General features: G+C 41.6%; 4 protein-coding genes and 1 long non-coding RNA gene across 6 annotated transcripts; 2 read left to right on the top strand and 3 right to left on the bottom strand.

Annotated features, from left to right (window-relative positions):
- Window positions 1–23: 23 nt before the first annotated feature.
- mospd1 (motile sperm domain containing 1) lies at window positions 24–3,011 on the bottom strand. Its single transcript, XM_077733551.1, has 6 exons — window positions 2,527–3,011; window positions 1,342–1,605; window positions 1,187–1,262; window positions 867–1,099; window positions 635–796; window positions 24–564 (listed from the first exon to the last, which is right to left on the bottom strand). The coding sequence occupies exons 2-6, from the start codon at window positions 1,490–1,492 to the stop codon at window positions 533–535; spliced, it is 654 nt and encodes a 217-aa protein (XP_077589677.1). The 5' UTR covers window positions 1,493–1,605; window positions 2,527–3,011; the 3' UTR covers window positions 24–532.
- Window positions 3,012–3,129: 118 nt separating this feature from the next.
- On the top strand, window positions 3,130–12,161 carry ints6l (integrator complex subunit 6 like). 2 transcript variants are annotated; one of them, XM_077733549.1, is made up of 18 exons: window positions 3,130–3,437; window positions 3,566–3,643; window positions 5,894–6,043; window positions 6,586–6,675; window positions 6,760–6,943; window positions 7,036–7,164; window positions 7,280–7,446; window positions 7,525–7,677; window positions 8,044–8,176; window positions 8,260–8,354; window positions 8,450–8,560; window positions 8,761–8,976; window positions 9,057–9,183; window positions 9,282–9,424; window positions 9,493–9,724; window positions 10,020–10,403; window positions 10,539–10,632; window positions 10,841–12,161. In XM_077733549.1, exons 1-18 carry the CDS (start codon window positions 3,327–3,329, stop codon window positions 10,953–10,955), a joined length of 2,712 nt encoding a protein of 903 aa, XP_077589675.1. In that variant the 5' UTR covers window positions 3,130–3,326; the 3' UTR covers window positions 10,956–12,161. The 2 variants fall into 2 exon arrangements, with proteins under 2 accessions (XP_077589675.1, XP_077589674.1); XM_077733548.1 differs by having other exon boundaries at window positions 6,586–6,943.
- A 56-nt stretch (window positions 12,162–12,217) lies between these two features.
- Window positions 12,218–13,929, bottom strand: mmgt1 (membrane magnesium transporter 1). The gene is made up of 4 exons (XM_077733552.1): window positions 13,776–13,929; window positions 13,477–13,529; window positions 13,292–13,395; window positions 12,218–13,203 (listed from the first exon to the last, which is right to left on the bottom strand). The coding sequence occupies exons 1-4, from the start codon at window positions 13,852–13,854 to the stop codon at window positions 13,053–13,055; spliced, it is 387 nt and encodes a 128-aa protein (XP_077589678.1). The 5' UTR covers window positions 13,855–13,929; the 3' UTR covers window positions 12,218–13,052.
- Window positions 13,930–14,126: 197 nt separating this feature from the next.
- On the top strand, window positions 14,127–15,742 carry pfdn6 (prefoldin subunit 6). Its single transcript, XM_077733553.1, has 4 exons — window positions 14,127–14,324; window positions 14,472–14,542; window positions 14,609–14,733; window positions 15,202–15,742. The coding sequence occupies exons 1-4, from the start codon at window positions 14,261–14,263 to the stop codon at window positions 15,320–15,322; spliced, it is 381 nt and encodes a 126-aa protein (XP_077589679.1). The 5' UTR covers window positions 14,127–14,260; the 3' UTR covers window positions 15,323–15,742.
- Window positions 15,743–16,393: 651 nt separating this feature from the next.
- Window positions 16,394–17,854, bottom strand: LOC144207887 (uncharacterized). Its single transcript, XR_013328802.1, has 3 exons — window positions 17,684–17,854; window positions 17,387–17,545; window positions 16,394–17,128 (listed from the first exon to the last, which is right to left on the bottom strand). It is a non-coding gene; the product is annotated as an uncharacterized LOC144207887 (long non-coding RNA).
- Between the last annotated feature and the right edge of the window lie 930 nt (window positions 17,855–18,784).

Genomic DNA, 18,784 nt, shown 5'->3' with positions numbered 1-18,784 from the left:
ATTTATAAAGAAAACCAATGATGTCGGACTAAGTACGACACTTTATTAAATGTTTTTGGAACATTTTTTATAATACAAATAATCTGAGAAAAAGGCTTTTTGACATGATTGCTGGAGGGAAAAAAAACATCATTCAGATCGGTATCAGTACATGCAGATATCTGCATTCTGTCTTCCAATACATTTGTCACTTAAAACATCAATATTTTAGTTACAATGAAATATGATAAGAAAACTGCTATGGCTTTATGTACATGTAAAATGCATAATCTGCTCACTTCAGATCTGTAGCAACAGACAGGAAACTCATGCTTTCTTCACGTCCTGCTCGGGGAGGAACTACCCAGAGGACATGATTTCGCAGGTCTCTTTACATCGCTGTGCCAGCAGGCCAAACCTGCGTTTGAAAACTGAAACTCAAAACGTTTCAGGAGCAAAGACGCGGTGGGAAAGAAAAAATAACTCCCCGTGTCAACTAATGAAACTGACGCCGTGTGGCAATGTCTGAATTTTCCAGAAGGCCCCTTCCTCTTCATGTTCGTAGAATGACCATTGTGAGAAGTCCTGAAACAAAAACATTCAGAAAAACCTTAGCCTTGAGGAAGTGCTACTCTTGCACAATAAAAGTACTCACCTAGAACGTAAGCTGCTACGAGTTTCTTGTTAACACTTAAGTGGAGGTAGACAGGCACAGTGGATTCTTGCTCCCCCAAGGTGGGGAGCATCAGGGCAGCCACGCATGTAAGCCCCAGTAACACCGTCAACAGACTGGGACCTCCAGCGACAGGACGGCTCTCTACAAGACAAATACCATCCCATTTTTTACTACCTTGACCCCATCGAGTGATCCGCACTTCCATCCTTACCCGTTTGAAACACGGTCTGTTCAAAAAACTCGCTATCTGCCAACTGTTCTTTGGCTCGCCGCTCGTCATCTTGCGACCGGGCACCGCCCGGCTCCTGCCCAGCCGTCGGACGGAGCGTGGCCGTCACCTCTTTTCGTCCAAGGGCTTTGCGTTGGCTCTGTTCCGACACCTGCAGGCGGAACTTGTCGTAGACCCCATAGTGGCATGGTCGCACGTCTCGAAGTCGGATTACGCTGAAATGTATTTGGGTAAATTGCCATCCATTATAATTTCCAACCTATTTTTGTCCACTATGTATTTGGCAAATGTAAATAGCTCACATGTCAACACAGCACTGCGGTTTGACAGCTCCGGTGGCGTCCACGACGGTGTACTTGTTGGGCGCTGTACACAGCACTGCCAGGCAGGGAAAAAAAATAATATTATACAAATAATCATTGGAACATGCATATTTGGTCACAGCCTGACTACTGACCTTTAAACTTGAGTGCAAACTCATAAGGGTTGTAGAGGGTGAGCACTTGCTTATGAGACGTCTGCTCATCGGCATAGAAGACCAGCTCAGTGGGGAACACGAACACAGGAAGGTTGCCTTCCACCAGCTCAGGCTGTCGATGCTGCTGCATTGGCCCCCACTGAGATCCCCTTTTCCGTCCCCCGTCCACAGTCTCCCCCTCTTCCCTCACTCCGGAAACTCGGTCAAGCTGGGCGCTAGGCTCTTGGATTCTATGGCATGGCACTGTGAGGAGGGGAGACACTAAGGTTTCTCTTTGTCATGATGAATTCCACTCCACTCGTGCTTCACAAGTTAATATGGACAACTGGCAGTTAGAAAAACTTGCAGTACTGGATATTGCCACTGGAGGGCATGTCAAAACAGGCATTTCATTTCTAAGAATGTTTTAAAAGCCTTGTGCAAACTTTAAATTTGGTTTTTATGTGCCAAAATTGCTTCATGGCAGTTGGATTTGCTCGTAAGGTTTTTTTAAGTGCCACAGTTGTCCAATATTTTATAACTTTTGCGTGCGTATTCAGTTTTCGTTTTAGTGTCAACATAGATTGCAAAACATTACAAATATAGATCTTCCAATGTAAGATCGGCGCAAACATTAACAAACAAATGAGTACACGTTACAGATGACTGACACAGCACCTATTTTTTTTTTTTAAAAACGAGTTTATTTCACATCTAAAGTTATATTACACGTCAAATAGCAACATCCTGTTTACATGTGGAGCGTGAACACGGACACGAGTGGGGTGTAGAAACGCCACCAAAAGTGCCCATAAAACACTCAAATTAATATTTATTCTTCTTTATCGTTACCAAAACCTCACGATTTCAAGTTACACTTTACGTGTCATGGTTAGATTATGAAGTACAGTCCTCTGTCTGTAAAGAAAGCTCCGAGGCTATAGGCGTTCATGTCAGTATTATAATTATTCATTTTAAAAAGGTGTTAGGCGAGCCCAATATTTACACTAGCTAATAAACTAGAAATGCTTTTAATCCGATGACATTGGTTAGATTGTCAAATAAATTCAAGCTATGGGGATAGCCTGCTACGACAACCCAAATGCTAATTGTTTTGACAATGCCATACTTAATCAACAAAAGATCTGATTTTCACAACAACCAACCGTGAAAATAAAGAATTACCTCGATTTTATCGTTAATGTCACCACCGATGGGTTGTCGGGCTGAATCCAGAATGCTGTTATTTCTTTCTAGCCTTTTTTTCCTTTGTCAATAATAGCTGCAGCGTTCGCGGTGCATTGTGGGAAGGCTCCCGAGAACGTGTTAAGACGTCAACAACACGGCTGGAGATAAACAACAAATCTCTACGAGCACTAGCTTATGCATTAAATATACGACACATAATACAAAATACCATGTTTAATTAAGATGTTTGATGCCATATTGGATTGGTATTTTGTAACTTATTAGGGGTCAAACAACTAAACAAGCACACATTAGGTTGAGGAAATGGCCCAGTACATGTGGAAAGCGTAATTCATACCGCTCAGACAACAAGCTACGCATTAACGACAAAGAAATTAAACGCCAATTTTGCGTGTATTACAGAGCAACAGAAGCGGTGCACGTAAAAGCGCAACAACCACGTCGGCCTCGTTGCTGCTAGTTTATATACACTTGACATGGGAGGGGCGTGTCTTTAGCACGCCAACTCAGCCAATGGCGCTGCAGTAGAGGAAAGGGGCGTTCCTTTCGGTAGGGAACAGAAGTTGAACAACGCGAGGCGAGTCAGAACACTGGAAAGGCGGACGGAGGGTGGGCAGAGGCAGCGGCCCTCTTCTGGAGGGGGGGCTTATTATAACAAATATATACGCACATGTGTGACCTGCTTGGCCGAACTATAGATCGGTCACATGTGGGAAACAGTTAATTTAAAAGAAAGAAAGGAAAAAAGACGCATATAACAGCGACTTTAATTTAAAATGCCTATTTTAGTTTTCCTCTTAGACACGTCCGCCTCTATGAATCAGCGCACTTATTTGGGTACGACGTATCTGGACATTGCTAAAGGCGCGGTTGAGATCTTTATGAAGGTAACGAATGCTTTTACCCCGACTTTTTTTCCCTCCCAGCAAGTGTGCACCTTTTGGCTAGCGTCGGCTTCCTCGGGCGAAATTAATATATGTTGTTTTGGTTTTCCTTTTTTTTTTTTTTTTGACAGCTGCGTGCCCGAGATCCGGCTAGTAGAGGCGACAGGTACATGCTAGTTACATTCGATGATCCGCCATACGGAGTGAAGGTAATTAGCAACTCATACAATTAATACATTTTGCTAGTCCGACTTGTGTTTTCTGTTGGTGGGATTTTATTGTCCATCTGGTGTGTCCGGCAGTTTCCGGTGGCCCCGAGGTAGCAAAAGAGCGGCAATTTAATTGTTGGCACTGTCCGCAGAAGCAGACCGGCGCTGCCTCCTTCCATCCAGCGGACATTTTGCTTTTGTGTAGAGAAAACTCTCGGGCGTTGAGATGGAGGCGTCGAAATTTATTATCCAACGTGACGTCACGTCCCCCCTCAATGTTCACTGTCCTCATTGGTTCAGACTCCCGTCAGTCATCCTCAACCCCGCCGCTTGCCTTTTTGGCGTATTATCATTGGCCAAACATGGCCCGAAAGTTGATAAACCTCCTTCACGGGACGGAGCACGATGGAACAATATATGTATGATGATTATTTTTCATACCGATACTGCGAGGACTGTGTTTCAGCACACAATCACAACCCTCCCTTCCTCCCATCTGCCTCATGAATCTCCTGTGTTGGATATTCCTCTGAATCATCATTCTGGCCATTTTGCAAAAAAAAATATATAATAATAATAATAATGTTCAACCGTCTGTCCAAAATCAGCCAGGATTTGATACTTTTGAAGAAAATCTATTGATAAAAACCATCGACTGCCAAAATCCAGACTAACACCATAGTCAAATTGTGATGCAACCTGTGACTGAGGCACATTTCTATAATTCCAGAGCTCAGATGTCATTTGTGTGCGATGTTTTATAACCTGGCACCTGACTCTTGGCTTTTTTCATGCAATATCAATTTGCAACCTTCAGTGTCAAACCTGCTTTAAAGAGGCTTACACAAAATGAAAAGACATTATTACGTTAAGAGTTTTCAAATCCAACATGGGGAATGAGCAAATTGGATCACAGTAAACTGGAACTGCATCCCATTGCATTATGTACAGTTTATATAACATTAATTGTGTTGATCTCCTTATGGAGTTTTAAAGTAAATAATTCAGCTCCTTGGCATTCATTACGAGGGATATTTTTTGTGTCTCTAGCTGTGCATATTACTTAGAAGTATCTACTGAATAGTGTGGGTGTTTTTTTTTTCTATAAAAGAACATTTTTACTGCTGTAGTTGCAGCTTGGTTACCAAGTGGGTAAGCCGCAAGGTCACATCCTCATTACTTGAGTGATTTCAAATTGTTGTTATAAAATACAGTGAGATATGACAACTTGGCTCATTATGGGTATTTAAAATTAAAAAATAAAATCTTATAATATATATATGTATTCATTCAACATGCTTAGGTGTAAGATGAACTTTGTAGTATTCTCTACTATATAGTCATGTCTGGGATAAGTCTAGTCTTATTTGATCAAAGAAAGCAAGTGTGTGTTACTTCGTACCACTTGCTCTTTTTAGGGGTTGCAATTCGTTCTATGTTTGTTGTGTTTGATTTGTTCATGGAGGGTTGTGATGCAAGGGCATGGTTTTACTGCATGGGACCCCTCCAATTGTGCCGTTACACAGGCGATAAATTGTTGATGGAAAAGAAGAGAGAGAGAGAGTCTGGTGGGTGGTAAGAAAATAAAAATATTCTGTAGTCTGAATTATTGAGAGCAAGCTTAGCTTTCTTTGTATGTCTCCCAGCCTACACAAGATGTGGATGTCTCAGTATTTCAGCATTGTGGCTCAAATGACCTAATATCATACATGCAACCACCATGGGTTTCCACATAGTACAATTTTTTTCTCCCCCATTCTAATGCTATTCCAGCTTGTGTCTGTGTACACAGCAAAACACATTGATACTTGCACTGAAAGCTCTTTTCTGCCCCTCCCTTTTTCGACATGGGAAGTGGTAATCTTGCAGGTCATCCATAGATTAAGCATGAAGCTTCAGCACTGAAGTACTTGACCTCACTGGAGAAAAAGTCCAAAAGCAGCTCCACACCCACATCCTCTCCCGTAGGACTCAATGCCTGAAAAGGCTAAGGAAGAGGGATTTTTTTCTTCCTTCTCTTCCCTGGGACACTTTTATTGAAAATTTGCCTCTTCACTGTAGTGCTGTGGGAATATATTATCACCACTCTAAAGAGTTTGGCTCATGTAATGGTTGCTTTCATGTCTTGAAAAATGAGACATGATTGGACATGCTTGTCAGTCGGTGAAGAATTCATGACAGTTTGCCATTTTTTCTATAAAATCTTATTTATTGTACTACTTTATTCATGCTCAAGTTGTGTATTTTCAGGCGGGTTGGAAGGAGAATCATGCCACCTTCATGTGCGAGCTCAAGAATCTCCAAGCGTCCGGGTTGACGACGTTAGGTCACGCTCTCCGCACGGCCTTTGACCTTCTTAACCTCAACCGCCTCGTTTCAGGCATCGACAATTATGGGCAGGTACAGTATATGATATTGCCGTGAAGTACAAGCAAATTCAAATCACTCAGTTCAGTACATCATGAAACTGTTTCATTTCAAGGTCTATATACAAAGCTATTTTATAAATGTTTTTGCCAAGCAGTCACTGACACACGCGTTGATGCACGCATATTTTACTTTTTTTTTAAAATTACATTCATAGTGCGGAACATCGGTCTCCAACGTGCAGCTCAGGGACCAATTCCGGGCCATGCGATAATACTTTATGGCCCCTACTTTACTGCTATATGTAATATTGGTATTGCCTGCGATGGGAATTATATGTTGACATTTTAAAATACATTAATTGAAGGGATCGTTTTCACCAGAATAGGCTTGTAGTAAAAAAAATATGCTAAGGTCGTCACAGACTTATGAATAGCTGTTAGTCTCATTGTTGTTTAGTTACTGATTACAGCCTTGTGTGACTATTAACAGGTAAATCTTATAAAAAAAATGGGTGGATATTTAGCCACTTCATCTAAATTTGTAGATGATTGTTGGATTTTTTTCCCCCTTAGGGCCGCAACCCTTTCTTCCTTGAGCCATCTGTCATCATCACTATCACTGATGGCAATAAGCTCACACATAGCTCAGGCGTTCCAGATGAGGTAAAAAAAAAAAATCAAAATCCAAAATATAGTGCTGAAATGTCAACACACGTGAAATGTAACCTTTATTGTGCACCTGTGCAGCTTCACCTTCCCTTGAACTCGCCTCTGGCTGGCAGCGAGCTGACCAAAGAGCCCTTCCGTTGGGATCAAAGGTTGTTCGCACTGGTGCTTCGGCTCCCCGGAGCAGCGACTCCAGACAACGAGCAGCTTGGTAGTGTCCCCACAGATGAGTCTGCCATCACCCAAATGTGTGAAGTCACTGGAGGTTAACATTCTGGCTTACCCATCAGTTGTATTCACACCCAACTTTTTTTTTTTACAATTCATTAACACCTTCAATTTTTTTTTTCATCTCAGGGCGATCCTACTGCGTCCGAACGCAAAGAATGCTAAACCAGTGTCTCGAGTCTCTTGTCCAAAAAGTCCAAAGTGGCGTGGTTATACATTTTGAGAAAAGTGGGCCAGATCCAGCCCTCGTAGGAGAAGGTAACTTTTACTGATACCAATGTGCTGTTTTCCCCCTTCATAGTATAAATGTGGAAAAACATCCATAACATGCTGCAGTATAACCCAACAATGTCCTCTTTTTTGAATTTTCTAGACAACCAAGTGGACTCAAACCGCTCCATGTCGTCATCCTTCAATCCACAGCTGTGGCACAGTTGCCACAAACTCATCTATGTACGCCCCAACCCTAAAACAGGGGTCCCCGTTGGACACTGGCCCATCCCGGAATCCTTCTGGCCAGACCAGAACTCTCCCACACTGGTGAGCAAATACTTTTTTTAAAAAGTTGTTTTACACTGAAATTCAAATTCTAAACAAATACTACCAATCTACTTTCAGCCCCCTCGCACTGCCCATCCTATCGTACGTTTTTCCTGTGTGGACTGTGAGCCCATGGTGATTGACAAGCTTCCATTTGACAAATACGAACTGGAACCTTCACCTCTCACCCAGTACATTCTAGAAAGGAAGTCTCCACACACGTGCTGGCAGGTAGAAAAGCAACCGGATAAAGTTTGCTATCAAGGCATTTCGTGTTATTTGATGCCAAAGTAGCATGACCGGACGTTTGGTCGCCAGTCAAATGGTGACAGAGAGTTTACTGTTGGAACCAGCTCTCAAAATTAGATTCATGAGAGAGAGAGAGTTTAATATCTAAATATCTACTGTTTTCAACAGTAATTAGATATTAAACTCTCTCTCATGAATCTAATTTTGAAAGCTGGTTTATACAGTAAACTCTCTGTCACCATTTGACCGGCGACCAAACGTCCGAGCACCCCAAAGAAGCCACTGGCACAATGCAGTTTGATTTCATATGCCATAAGAACATTTTTTTCCCTCACCCACTTTGCTCAGGTGTTTGTGAGCAGCAGTGGGAAGCAAAGCGACCTGGGTCAACCTTTTGGTTACCTTAAAGCCAGCACCACCCTTACATGTGTCAACCTTTTTGTCATGCCTTATAATTACCCGGTGCTCCTTCCACTCCTCGGTGAGACATAGTGCTCGGCTTTTTAATATTCTACCAGCATTGTACTATAAAGTGCAGCTCACTGACTCTCTGCTCCGTTTCAGATGATTTGTTCAAAGTGCACAAGCTAAAACCGAACCTCAAGTGGCGACAAGCCTTGGAGATGTACCTTAAAACGATGCCTCCGTATTATCTCTTGGTAAGTCAATTACCAGGCCTGAAGTAGCTTTAATGTGATTTTGTTCAATTCTAGAATGCAGCTTGACTTCACTTGGATCTTCTTTTTTTTTACAGCCTTTAAAAAAGGCCCTGAGGATGATGGGGGCGCCAAATTTGATTGGAGATAGCATAGACTGTGGTCTGAGTTACAGTGTCATCTCTTACCTGAAGAAGCTCAGCCAACAGGTGGGAATTTCAATTGTTTTCTAACAGATTAGATTAGGATTTTACTTCATCCCGTATGTCTTGGTTGTCACATTAATGGTGGAAAAGATTTTTTTTAATCCTGTAGGACACACTGAAATATTTTTGCCAGTTTAGACAAGAGCATTCATAGTCCATGAAAGATATATTTGGTGTCTTAATGAAGCATTTGCTTCCATCAGGCAAAAATAGAGTCGGAGCGCCTCATCGTATCTGTGGGCAAGAAGGCGCCCCAAGAAACTGGTATAAGGGTGAAGAACCACTCTAGCTCTTTGTCTCTGGCTCACCGGCGAGATTTGAAGCAACTTCTCCACGGAATCACCGGCGAGGGTCCGCTTCGCGTGGCGGATATCAACTTTAAGGAGTTTTCTGGCTTCCAGATTGCGTTTCTCAGCAAGGTAAGGCATTGGACGATCAAATAAATGTCTTGAAAACTTGTTTGCTTGAAAATAAAGGCACTTGTCTTTCTTTCTCTCAGGACGTTAAGGCTCAATCTTATCGAAATGCCTATGACATCCCAAGACGGAATCTTCTAGATCAGCTTACTCGAATGCGTTCTAACTTACTGCGAACTTCACAAAAGCTCATCCGAGGGCAGGATGAGGGTACGTATTTTTTTAAATCATATTTTCCATCCATTTTCTATGTAACTGGATCACAGAAACTCAATTGGGTTCTTTTCCAAATGGATTCGCCTTGTTAGATTACCTTCACAGCATTCCGGTGGCTCAGATGGGAAACTATCAAGAGTATCTAAAGATGATGCCGTCTCCTCTCAGAGAAATTGATCCGGATCAACCAAAACGATTGCACACATTTGGGAATCCTTTTAAGCAGGATAAAAAGGTCAGAAATATTTGTATAAAAAAAAAAAGTTAATTGATGCAATCTGCTAATGTATTTGTTGTTTTTAGGGAATGATGATCGATGAAGCAGATGAGTTTGTATTGGGTCCTCAAAACAAGAAAAGGGCAAATTCCAGTGACCCAAATGCAGGCGCTACTATGAAGAGAAGGCGGAGCATGTCGCCGTTACTACGACGACCTCAGACTCCACCGGTCAGTGTCAACCACGTTCCTGTTGGAAAAAGCCCAACTGGTGTTCAGGGACAACTGAATCTCCCGAAAGTCATACTGCCGAACAAAGGTAGGGCTATCATGTCCATAGTAGGGCCTACAAAAAATGTGTCCTCCATCTTTAAATAATATATATGTTTCGTTAAGTTATTTCCTTCACATTGTCCGCTTTCAATTTTGATTTCTCTATTGTGTATTATTATAATTAGCAGTTTTAAAGAATCGGCCATTTAAACATAAGTACTAACTTTATTTACAAAATATTGCCTGACCCTCACAAACGCAGTTTTGAAAAAAATATTTATATTATATTTTTTACTCCTTTCTTGCTACAAAAAAAAGAATGGATGACACTTTGTTTTCAGGTCCAGTTGGTGGTGTGGTGGTCACTGACAGTAACGGGGATGGCGGTCTTGTTCCTGACTCGGGTGACAATTGGCCCAGTGAGGTGGACTCCGTAGGCGGAATTCAACCTTCGCTCAACTCGGCAGGAAAAGCAACACCAGAGGTCGTGGATGAGGGTGAGGAGGACATCCACCTGAGCCAAGAGAAAGCCATGGATGAAGACGGTCAAGAGGAGCACTCCCCAGAAGAGATTTTCAATTGTGAGGGGCTGAGTCCACAAAGCAACATGGATTGTGCAGATACCGAGCCAGCAGAGTTGGAGACCCTATTCATAGCGCCATTAGATGGCAGCCAAGCAGAACTACGAACACGAGTCATCAAGGAAGTCCGCAAACCTGGCCGACGTGAGTTAAGAGCGCCTCAAAACTGTTGATTTTGAGGTCCCAGTAAGTTGGCGCTTGCTTCTGAAATGTTTCCCATTGCACATTATCACTTTCTTGGGTTTATCTTGTTTATTTAACGTGTTTTCTTGGTCACAGAATTTGAGGCGATACTAGAACTACTGCAGCAGGTAAAAGGACCAGTCAATGTCCAGCGCTACTTCATTCAACACGCCATTCAAGAGGCCTCCAGGTAATGATTAGCACAGTGGAAAAATGTCAACTAAGTTCAAACCGCTTAACTGCAATCCACATCATTTGGTATATTGACTTTGTTTTCCATCAAGCCTTGACAACAAGTGAAATTGGTTGATTTGATATATACAAACTTTTTTCTTTTACTATGAAAAGCACCTACTCTGAGTTTAACTCCTCTTTTTTTCCTGGTAAAAATCCTCCAGGTTCAAGAAACGGACACTAATCCAACAATTGGAGCTTACTCTTGCCAAGATTGATGAGAAGCATGGGATGCCATCAGAACTTGGAAGCGATCAACAACAAAACACGCCAACGTAAGTACGAGAAGCCAAAAACAAAACAAAAAAAGACAAGCAGAAGACAATGGAACTAATATAGGAACGATCCAAATGTCGCCGCGTGATTTCCTGTCAGGGCTGCTTATCTACAAGGCACATTCATCGGGGAAAAAATAGATGGACTTTTGGAATCTAATCCTCTTCACACTGATGGATGACAACCACAATCATTCAGTAGACACTCCGCCACCGTATAGACTATAAGCCATAAAAATCATCCCTTAATGGCAGTAGGATATTTCTTCAGCTGGTCTGAAATGTGTTCTTTTGATAAGAATAATGTGAACCCTCACAAAACCCCGCCCTCCATTTTTCCTGCCACAACTGCCCTCTTTTTAAATGTTACCCTCGTTCTATATATCGTCAAGCAATATATCACATTGCGTTAAAGTCAGGATGAATGCCAATGAACTAACATATTTTGGCACAATGTCTGGTGGGAGGACGTTTGGTCGCCAGACGTTTGGTCCCCGGTCTTTTGGTCCCTTTTGGTTGCCGGTCAAATGGTGACAGAAAGTTTACTGTTGAAACCAGCTCTCAAAATTATATTCAAGAGAGAGTTTAATATCTAAGTACTGTTTAATATCTAAGTACATTTGACCCGCGACCAAACGTCCGGTCATGCAATGTCTTAATACATAGCCACTCGTCCGAGTCCATTTTGAACAGGAGGGCTGGCAGTGATCGTTCGTATTGGCGGCGACAAAAAAAAAAAATCATAGTTGGCTGCTCGTGGTTCAAAATGGCAGCAACAGAATGTTTTCTTACTCGTGTGCAGCTGTCTGTGTTGTCCTTTGAGAACACACATGTTTTCCAATGTTACTCTTAGGGGAGTTTTTTTGCAGATTTGCAATAATTTCCGCTGAACTCCCATTTGAAGTCAATATAAAATAGGCCAAGAAATGAGCACATACTTCTTTTACCATCGGAGAGGCTCGATTGGCTGAGTGAGACAGATTTGATTTTGAAGGCCTGTTGTGCTGCTCGTCATTTTGTGTGATGTAACAATCCTCTGCCATTGTTTTCATCTCCAATGTACGCTGGCTGTGTCATGTTCATAAGGAAGACTGATTATTTTTGTGAATTTGTTCATTTCAGAGGAAGACCAATATTTTAAAAGTCAATTTTGTAAACTTAGAGTTTTATTGAATTTTATACAAAATAATAAACCACCTGTAAAACGGTAGCTGCTGTTTCCAAGTTGTGTGCTGCAAGACCGTGTAAAATCAAGTTTAAAAACCATGTCGTGAATTCTTTAATTTTCCTTTTAAAGACATTTGACAGCCAAAACACGGTGTCTATTTGGAAGAACATGCAAGTTCTTAAATCTTGGCAACCCCTCCAACTAATTTTGTTCATTTAAAAATGACATAAATACGGGCAAATTTGACAATGAGGAATAACATGAGCAAAAATAGATCTTGGTAATGGGCAGTTCCTCCACCATTTTGTTCCGGAAAAGCATTTATCTTAATAAACGTCAACTGCATAAAATTCAAATATCAAGTGTAAAATCAGTTAGCTTTGATTAAATTATTTATATAGAATAAACAAATTCTAAATGAAGAGATGTACCATCATTTCATTTCCAAGTCAAAAAAATAGTATTAGCAAGGGAAGAGTTAAGCATTTCCAAACAAAAACTTCCTTCAGGGAGCAAAAGCTATTGGGGGAAAAAGTTTAAACAAAGCGCTGCCCTGACATATGAAAAAAATATAACAAATGGGTGAAATGAATCCGGTGTCATTTTTTTCAAACCCTTTCGTATGGAGAATATTCAGTGCAAAGGCGAGAAATACCCCAAGTTGTGTCAGAAAGGACACAATATGCCCCCATGTCAAACGCCGAAGCATTCCCATACAGCGTGACGGATGGACAAAATGAAAGGTTGGCACACTGGTGGAAGTGACCACTTTAGTGAAGAAGATAGGTTAGTTTGTACAGCATGACGGATGGACAATGTAAAAATGGTGAGTTGCGACTTCGCCCCTCTGTCTAACGATAACAAGAAGAAGAAGAAGAAGTTGGAAATCCTATCTGACGGGAGTAATTTCTCAGGCAGGAAAAAAGGCCAGTCTCAGTGCAAATGCTCCAGCTTGCGGAGCCTTAAGGGGTTGTTGGGAAGCGCTTGCTGGGAGGACGGCTCTTCTTCGCCGTGGCGGAACAGCACTCGTCCTCGGTGGTTGAAGAGGTAAAAAGATGGGTGATTCCTCAGAGTGTCAAAAGTTCTGCAAGAGGAAACACAAGAGCTTGCTTACAATAACAGTCAAAGTTGTAATTTACAGGGTATTACTCGTTCACGTGAATGCAACATACTTGTTCTTGAGCTCTGAAGAGGCATCCATGTCTTTAAACTCTCCTGCAATGTGCACAATCCCATAGCAGGTCATGATGAATGACAGTAAGGTCTGAAGCACAATCTGCAACACGAAAAAAATAGACGATCGTCAAAAAATCTAAATATGCAAAGATGAACAGTTTCAGACATAAAGGAGACTCACGTCGATTGGCAGGGTTTCATTTTCCTTCTCTGTAAGTCGCATGTACGATCGATCTGAAGAGTAAGATTGTCAAGAAAAGAAAAACACGCACGTTTATTGTTAAAAAAGTGATATACAAGACAAACAAGACTAAATTCAGTTAGAATCGGAGGACGTCATCCGCGTTGGCTAATAAGAATTGCTACAGCATCTAGCCGTCACCCCACAAGGCCCCGCTAACCGATGAATGAATTTGTAACCCCCCCAAGAGAGATAACAGTACCCCCACCCGGAACCCGATTTGACGCAGACAAGCTCACGTTGTGCCGCTGAGAAACCTGCGTGTGCTAAGGCAAAAAGTCCAACGCCGACGATGCCTTTCCAAAACGACGAAGCCATTTTTCAACGGGACAACCGTGAACTCTGTGCAGCGTCGTAAAGCCGATCGCTGTCGTAAAAAGTCGCAATGCGACAAAATTAAAAACATCACACCAACAAATAGGAATATATTAGATTAGCACTACCATGGAAGCAATAATACATATATTATTTATTTATTTTATTTTATTAACTGTATTTTGCCATAACCTCGCTCGGCTTACATGCCACACCAGCAGGTGGCGATACAATATATGATAGCTAATTGACTCCCCTCAAAATGACAAAGAATTAGAATAACTTCCGTCACCAGCCATTACCTTTTCCGGCGCGCAACCCGAGTCTTCACGTTTTGCAAATCATTCAGTTTTCTAAAATATTAACTTAATCAAGTGACTATTTGTAATTCTAATACCCTAAGAGCACCATGGCAGAGGCCATTCAAAAGAAACTCAACGCGGAGTTGGAAAAATACACCCAAATGCAAAAAGGTAGGTGCGGTAAGCAAGGCTTTTGGCTACAGTGACTTGTTAGCTTCCCATATAAGGACACTCTTTAACTCTGTATATATCCAGTAGCTATTATGTGCATTATTTTTTTATGATTGATTGACTTTCTCTATTGTATATGCTGTCTAGATGTGAGCAAGAGCATGACAGCCCGACAGAAGCTGGAAACGCAACTTGCAGAGAACAATATCGTAAAAGAGGTATGTCTTAATTCCATCTTTGACAGCTACATTTTGAAAGATTGTGATGTACATCTCTGTTTGCAGGAGCTTGACATTCTAGACAGTGCAAACACGGTATACAAATTAATTGGCCCGGTTTTGGTCAAACAAGACTTGGATGAGGCCAAAGCGACGGTGACAAAAAGATTGGAGTACATCAATGGAGAGATGTGAGTTAATATGTTCAACTTTTAACCAGGCAACCTGCATTTTCGGTTTATTTTCTGTGTTTATGCACTGGGCTCGGTCGAATGCAATCTGGACGTAGTTACCCTTAAGAACCAGCAGAGGGCAATGTTGAACTCCATGTGCAAGTTGCTTCATTGAACAATTTAAGACTTAAATGCAATAAACTAACACATTTTAGATAGTAATTTGCATTTCAACCAAAACGAAAGTGGAGACTTTATTATTTAACTAGAACTGCATCATTGTTTACCAAAACAAATGGAGGTGTTTGCAAATATTTAATTTTGACAATAAAATTAATGTCAATACTACTTTTATTCATCCTTAACACTGCCCACCAACAAAATAAAAGATGAAAATATCCCCTCACGGATCAATAAATGTTCAACTTTGCTCTCACACCCGATTTTGCTCAAATTTTGACTAATGGACTCCTTTTTGTGTTCCAGTCAGCGGTACGACACGCTCCTAAAAGACTTGGAGAAGCAGTCCGACCAACATCGACAGATTTTGTCCAGTTTACAGCAAGAGTTCAAAAAAGCGCAAGGCCTCCCTGTCGGCAAAGTCTGAAGACTTTTCACACGCGTATGTACTCACTCCAGTGGGACACTTAACTCACGGATGGCTGAGTTTGAAGAAGCCATGCAAAATTGCATCTGCCCTCATTCATTTGCAGCTTGACTGCTGCCACTTCTCAGTTTTTAGCTAATAAACTTTTTTTGTCATAAAACATTTTTATGCTTGTCATCAACGCCATTTCATTGCCATTGCTGGCGATAAGATGTCCAAACCAGGCAGGAGCGGAGCTAGAAAAATATTTCAGGAGGGCGCAGGAACTTTTTGATGGTCGACAAATATTTCAGGATGGCGTAATACATAATCGATTGTTAGGGTATGATGTTCTGCAATGATGGATTTAATAGAAAATGAGGACACATTTAACAAAGTCATCTCAAAATTACCTAAACCAATAAAAAAAAATACAAATCAGTTTTATTGTGTATGACAATTTTGTGAAGAAAAGATTTTTTTTTTTAACTGGCATATTGAAATTATAGTCATTTTGCATGTTTTTTTGATTTTGATTCAGATGTGCTTAAGAAACCAATATATTGAAACATCATTTACCAAATTTTCTGCACTAGAATATTATAGTACTAAGTATGAGCTAGGAATGAAAAGAGACAAAATAACAAGTACTACTGCTTTCTCCCACTGAGTGGTGGCCCAGTGGTTAAGTCTTCAGTCTGCCACCCCTGTGGTCCTGGGTTCAAATCCCAGTGCAGGCAAAGATTTTCCCACAATTGTTCAGTTAAAAGAATAAGTTCTAATGGCTAAGTGTTTAACTGAATAAGTGTTCAGTGGTGGATGAAGCATTTTGTCCAAAAAATGACTAAGTGTTTCACCCCATTTCCATGGATAAAACGTTTCAACACCTATGTATAAGTGGGGCACGAGTTGGTGTAGTGGGTTGCACACTCGCCTTTGCACGGAGAGAACGTGAGTTCGCTTCCCGGTGTCGGCGGTTGACTGACCAAGCAAGCGGTCGAGGGTCGGCCGAAGGCCGACCCGAGAACGCCTTGTGCACAGACAGGTCCCTCCAACATTCTTCCGAACTGCCGAAGGCAGTTCGGAATATAACCTTTTACTGAAAAGTATGACTAAGTGTTTAATTTAAATTAAAAAGTTTTTTCTTTTTTTTTTTATTCCATTTACTGACCTATATGGTGTAGTGATCAGCCAAACGTCGGCAGCGGGAAGCGAACCCGGGTCTCCCAGACGGGAGTCCAGTGAACTAACCTCTGCGCCACTCTAGTGACTACACTTTCCTCTGTAATCATTTGAGTGTCTTTCCAAGAAGTACACAGAAACAACTAAGTGAAAAAGTGTCCCAAACGGGAATCGAACCCAGGTCTCCCAGACGGGAGTCCAGTGATCTAACCTCTGCGCCACCAAGTTGTTACACTTTCCTTTGTAATCATTTGAGTGTCTTGACAAGAAGTACACAGAAACAACCAAGAGAAAATGCATCTCAACTGGGATTCAAACCCAGGTCTCCCAGACGGGAGTCCAGTGAACAAACCTCTGCACCACATTGGCTACACTTCCATCTGTCATCATTTTAATGTCTTGACTACATTGACACAGAAAGGAGGAACACCTGCGACAAAAGACTAATTACCTTTTACTAAGAAAAAGAAAACTCTAAAAATAAAATGTTATCAGTCGTCTGTCGGTTGAACCCCGTTCTTCTCCTCCGGCAAAGTCGTCCGTCTGCATCTGCGGGAGCCGTCCATAAGCATGGCCGTGTCAGCCTCCGCTCCCTGGGGTGCCGGAGACTCCTGGATGAAGGCGCAATCCGGGGTACGCTGGAGTCTGTCAACAAACAAGGCCAGGCGTGAACTTGTGGGGAACATTTCCTCCATGCTGTAACTTACATTCAACAAATATATTTAACGTACATAAGCCTTGTGACGATGAGCCAAGGTCAAGATTCATTCATTATCTATACAATAACGTCAAATATGATTATTATTGCTCTAATGCCTCACAATGCGTTTTTTTGTTGTATTTTTTAAGAAAAGCCTTACTATACATGGTCATTTTTCTTTATAAATAAAAGCCTTACTATACCATCTCCTTTTCTCCAGGTACTCCTGTTTCCTCCCACATTTCAAAGGCTGTAGGCTGGTTGCACACTAGATGTGAGCGTGAATGGTTGTCTGTTTCCTCCACCACCGGTTCAGGGTGTCCCGAAGTCAGCTGGAAAAGGCTCAGACACCACCCGCGACCCTTGTGCGGACAAAGCGGTTCAGAGAATGAATGAACACAACGGACCGCTATTATGCTTTGTGAAAGTCATCCGCCGTTTAAATCGGCGTTTCAAAATGTAATCAATAAGATCTCATGTCAAAATAGCTCAGTACGTACCACTCGTCCGTCGTTCGTCTTCTTTTTTAGGATGGGCAACACCTTCAATAGACCAAATACGAATTTTAGCTATTAAAGTCATGGCTCAAATGAAAAAAAAAAGCTGCGTTTAGGCTCAACACACGGTTACCGTCGCACGTTAATGACGTCAGGTGCTGCGCGATTTCGTCCGAGTTCTTTGCGATATATATCTATATCAAATACGTCACTGGTAGCCATTTTACGTGTGTCATGTTACGTGCCCAAGTCAGCCCTTTTTTGTGTGGCATTGGGTCGACTCGCTGGTCGCCATTATATAACGGCGACAACGCTTGATGAATTCACACGGGGAATAGGTCAAACTGTGTTATTGAGACTGTTTCTTAATTTCTTTAAAAGAAGAGGGGGGAAAGACAGAAATCCCGAGAGTTAGACAGTGTTAAGGATAGGCTCCATCACTTTCTGCATTTAATTAAACCTCCAAATCCCTGTTAAATGAGTGTCTGCGAAGTGGAGCAACTCATCCCCCTTTGCATTTTGAAGCAAACAAATGATGTTAAATCTGCTTTTTAGGAGGCCAATGTCCCTCAATGAAAAACTAATCTCTTTCCAACTATTGATGCTCTTTTCCTGCGGGAGGTCTAATCCGTCAACTAACCATGCGATCACCGCAGCGGGACTAAGGCCCCCATTCATGGAAGGAAATTGGGCTTCTCAAGTGATGAAACATCATTATTCTCACACACTTTTCCAATCAAAATGACAATTGAAATTTTGTTTCACATTAAAATAAAATAAAAAAATCCCTATTCTTTGGATTGTTTTCCAGTCCCCCACCCCTTATTGTTACCTGGGATGGTAGGTAGGAATGGCCCATTAAGGTGTGCTTTGTGATGTTGATCTCATGGTGCTTTCATCTTAAAAGAGCCAAAACAGCAGCTTTTAACAATTGGAAAACTTCTATTGGCATCCAATCCCTTTGTCTATCCGAGGTTGAAAAATCATGCGTTTATAACCCGTGTTTTTTTTTCTTTCACGGTGTGTCCTCATGCCAGAGAAGAAATAGGAGGTAGATCTGGACTCACATTATACGTTAATGTTGCTAAAAGCCAGCTCAAGTTA

Source organism: Stigmatopora nigra, chromosome 14 (genome assembly GCF_051989575.1).
Source record: "Stigmatopora nigra isolate UIUO_SnigA chromosome 14, RoL_Snig_1.1, whole genome shotgun sequence".
NCBI lineage: Eukaryota > Metazoa > Chordata > Actinopteri > Syngnathiformes > Syngnathidae > Stigmatopora > Stigmatopora nigra.
This window is presented reverse-complemented; position numbering and strand designations above follow the sequence as displayed.